Source organism: Aptenodytes forsteri, unplaced genomic scaffold, assembly GCF_000699145.1.
Source record: "Aptenodytes forsteri isolate BGI_AS27 unplaced genomic scaffold, ASM69914v1 Scaffold80, whole genome shotgun sequence".
In the NCBI taxonomy this organism is placed as follows: Eukaryota; Metazoa; Chordata; class Aves; order Sphenisciformes; family Spheniscidae; genus Aptenodytes; species Aptenodytes forsteri.
Genome location: NW_008795026.1, coordinates 3,023,403 through 3,026,040, shown reverse-complemented (window position 1 = coordinate 3,026,040; position 2,638 = coordinate 3,023,403). Strand labels below are relative to the sequence as shown.

General features: G+C 43.3%; 1 protein-coding gene across 2 annotated transcripts in view; it reads left to right on the top strand.

Moving 5' to 3' along the window:
• HIGD1A (HIG1 hypoxia inducible domain family member 1A) overlaps positions 1–2,224 on the top strand; it is a 9,615-nt gene extending 7,391 nt beyond the window's left edge. For both annotated transcript variants that reach the window (XM_019471189.1, XM_009275949.1), the window contains exons 3-4: positions 298–432; positions 1,237–2,224. In XM_019471189.1, coding sequence (XP_019326734.1) covers positions 298–432; positions 1,237–1,286 — 185 coding nt within the window. In that variant the 3' untranslated portion in view covers positions 1,287–2,224. The remainder of the gene's footprint in view (positions 1–297; positions 433–1,236) is intronic.
• The last annotated feature ends 414 nt before the right edge of the window (positions 2,225–2,638 follow it).

Below are 2,638 nucleotides of genomic sequence, written 5' to 3'. Positions count from 1 at the left end.
AACAACCCCAGTTCCCTCAGCCGCTCCTCGTAGGACTTGCGCTCTAGACCCTTGCGTTGCTGCTGTTGCATTTTAACACTAGTGGAAATCTCTCGCTGTTCTCTGCACCGACTTGTGCATTGAATGAGATGGCACTCGAGTGAAAACAGTAGACAGGCCAGGACTTGCCATCTACACAAAACCAGAGTGGTTAGATCAAAACGTGATTATTCCCGAGATACCTTGTTTAGGTGGGTCACTTCACACATCTCGATGACTTGGAGCTCAACTCCCAAGGGTGCTTTCCTTGCCTTGTAGGGATGGCTGGCTTCGCCATGGTGGTTGGCTACGGACTGTACAGACTGAAGCACAGAGGTGACGTGAAAATGTCGCTTCACCTGATTCACATGCGCGTAGCAGCCCAGGGCTTCGTCGTGGGAGCGATAACGTGTGGTACGTACCGAGCAGGAGGCTGTCCTCGGCACTGGCAAACCACGGAGAACCTCTCGCATCTCTTCTCCTAGTGGGTAATACAGGGTGCATGAAATATCCTCGGGGTGGAAGTCTCTAGGCCATTGTATTTCAGGATGTTTATGCTCGTTACTGGCATTTGCTCAGGCTTTCTAGAGTAACATGGCGTTTAAGTACACATATTCAATATTAAACCACACTACCTTCGAGGGTAGAGGTTTTGACTACTTTTAGATGTGGGAAATACGTGGGGTTCTGCAGGTGTTGAAATTAGAGGCAAACTAAAAAAAAAGACTATCTGATGTTAATATTTTCCCTTGTAAATACGTTGCTGTTTCTGAATTCAATGCATTGGAGAGTCAGCTTGCATAGCCTGTGGTATTATTTTCAGGACTGGAATTGTGTCCCTGAATGTACTGGTTTGTACATCCCAGGTCTCACCTAAGCATTGCAGCTGTGTACGTGGGTAAATGTATATCCCACGAAACACTGTCTATACTGTATTCCCGGAAGGTACAACAGAAAAGCTTGACTTTGGCTGCAAAGCCAACTAGAATTGGCTGGGGATCTGCATTTTCATATACAGTATATTTTCCTATCCACTTTCTCTGTATATGAAGAATTTTGTAGTGTTCATCACTGCTATTAAAAAAAAAAATAGACAGCAGAAGAGGGAAGGGAAACGTTATTTCTGTTGCTCAGAATACACTTATTGTTCAGATTTTGAAACCCATTATTTCCTATTTAACCCAGCTTTCTAATTGTGCTTGTATTTCCGTCTTGTAGGTGTGCTGTATTCAATGTTTCGGGAGCACGTGATGAAGCCCAAGGAGTAATGGAAAGATGACTGAAATCTCTGTCCTGGTGGCGGCCTGTGTACTGTAGCTACAAACCTCATATCGAGGGGTTCTTGAGGAAAAAAATAATACGTGGTATTAGAGAATTGCCCTATATCTATTTTGTGTATGGTACACTGTCTTGAAGCTGGCAGCCTAAATGATTGCACGCTGGGGGAGTGGGTATCAGGGTCTGGTTCTTTCTGATTGACGCTATCATATCCCAGTTTTTAGGGGATATAGTACAGTCCCTTTATCTTCCCCTCGACTGTCAACTCAGTCCTAAAATTGGTGACTTCTTTTTCCTGCCGTTGCCCAAAATGACAAAGTCTGAACTAGTTTCTGTACGGCCTCAGGCAGAACGGAGGCCACGTCTGTAAGGTAGTGTCGTGAATGCTTTGCTGTCATTTTCTACCCTGTGTATTTGTCAGCCTCCAGCTTTGTAATTTAGAAGCTTCCAGTAGCACTAAATGACTTCTAAAATATTGAGAGAGATATAAACATCTATTTTTTTTATTTAAGGCATGAGATAAGTATTTGGTATGTTGCAGCTATTTAAATGTTCTATTTATTCATTTTTAATGAAGACACAGGCTCCCTATTTTTACTATAGATTTTCAGACTCTTGGATTACTATATTTTGTAACTTTATTTACAGTGTTCTTCTGAATAACATTTAAATGTAACATTTAAAATACATATTGTGAAAACTAAACCTTGATTTGGTGTTCTAATGCTTTTAATTAAAGCGTATGATTGAGCTCTGATTTCTGCAGTATCATTCCCTATAGAAATTTAAAACATTTAAATCTGAAAAGCCACCATCATCCTCGACGAGGTGTTAAAACCCTTCTCTGTGAATTGCCAATGCTGTTTTACACTCGAACCCCTTGTATCTCCAACAGCAGTCACAAAAATAAATGTGTTGATAATGCCAATTTGTAAAAACCTCATTTTCTCCTATTAGCTTACATTCCATGGTGACAGTATGATGTCTCTTTGTAATAAATACCGCAAGGTACATACTGCGCCTCTGTGACATATTGTACAGAGCAGTGGGAGGTGAAATATGAATAAATGTGTGAGCACTGGAGAGAACAAGTGCTTGGCTATGAATTTGTTGGGGGGGGCCTCCCCTGCGCATGCAGCCTCCTGCAGAGGAATGGGGTGAGCTTATATACGTGAATAAAAATCACCTGAGCGGGTGCGGTGCTGCTGGGAAGGGCACTCCCAGCCCTTACAATCCTGCCGCCCTTGACTGCTTGCTCTCACAGGTCTCCCTCACCGGCGTGGAGCTGGGGGGGGCCGTGAGGAGACGCCCCTCCGCGGCGCAGAGGCCTTTTCCAGTAACT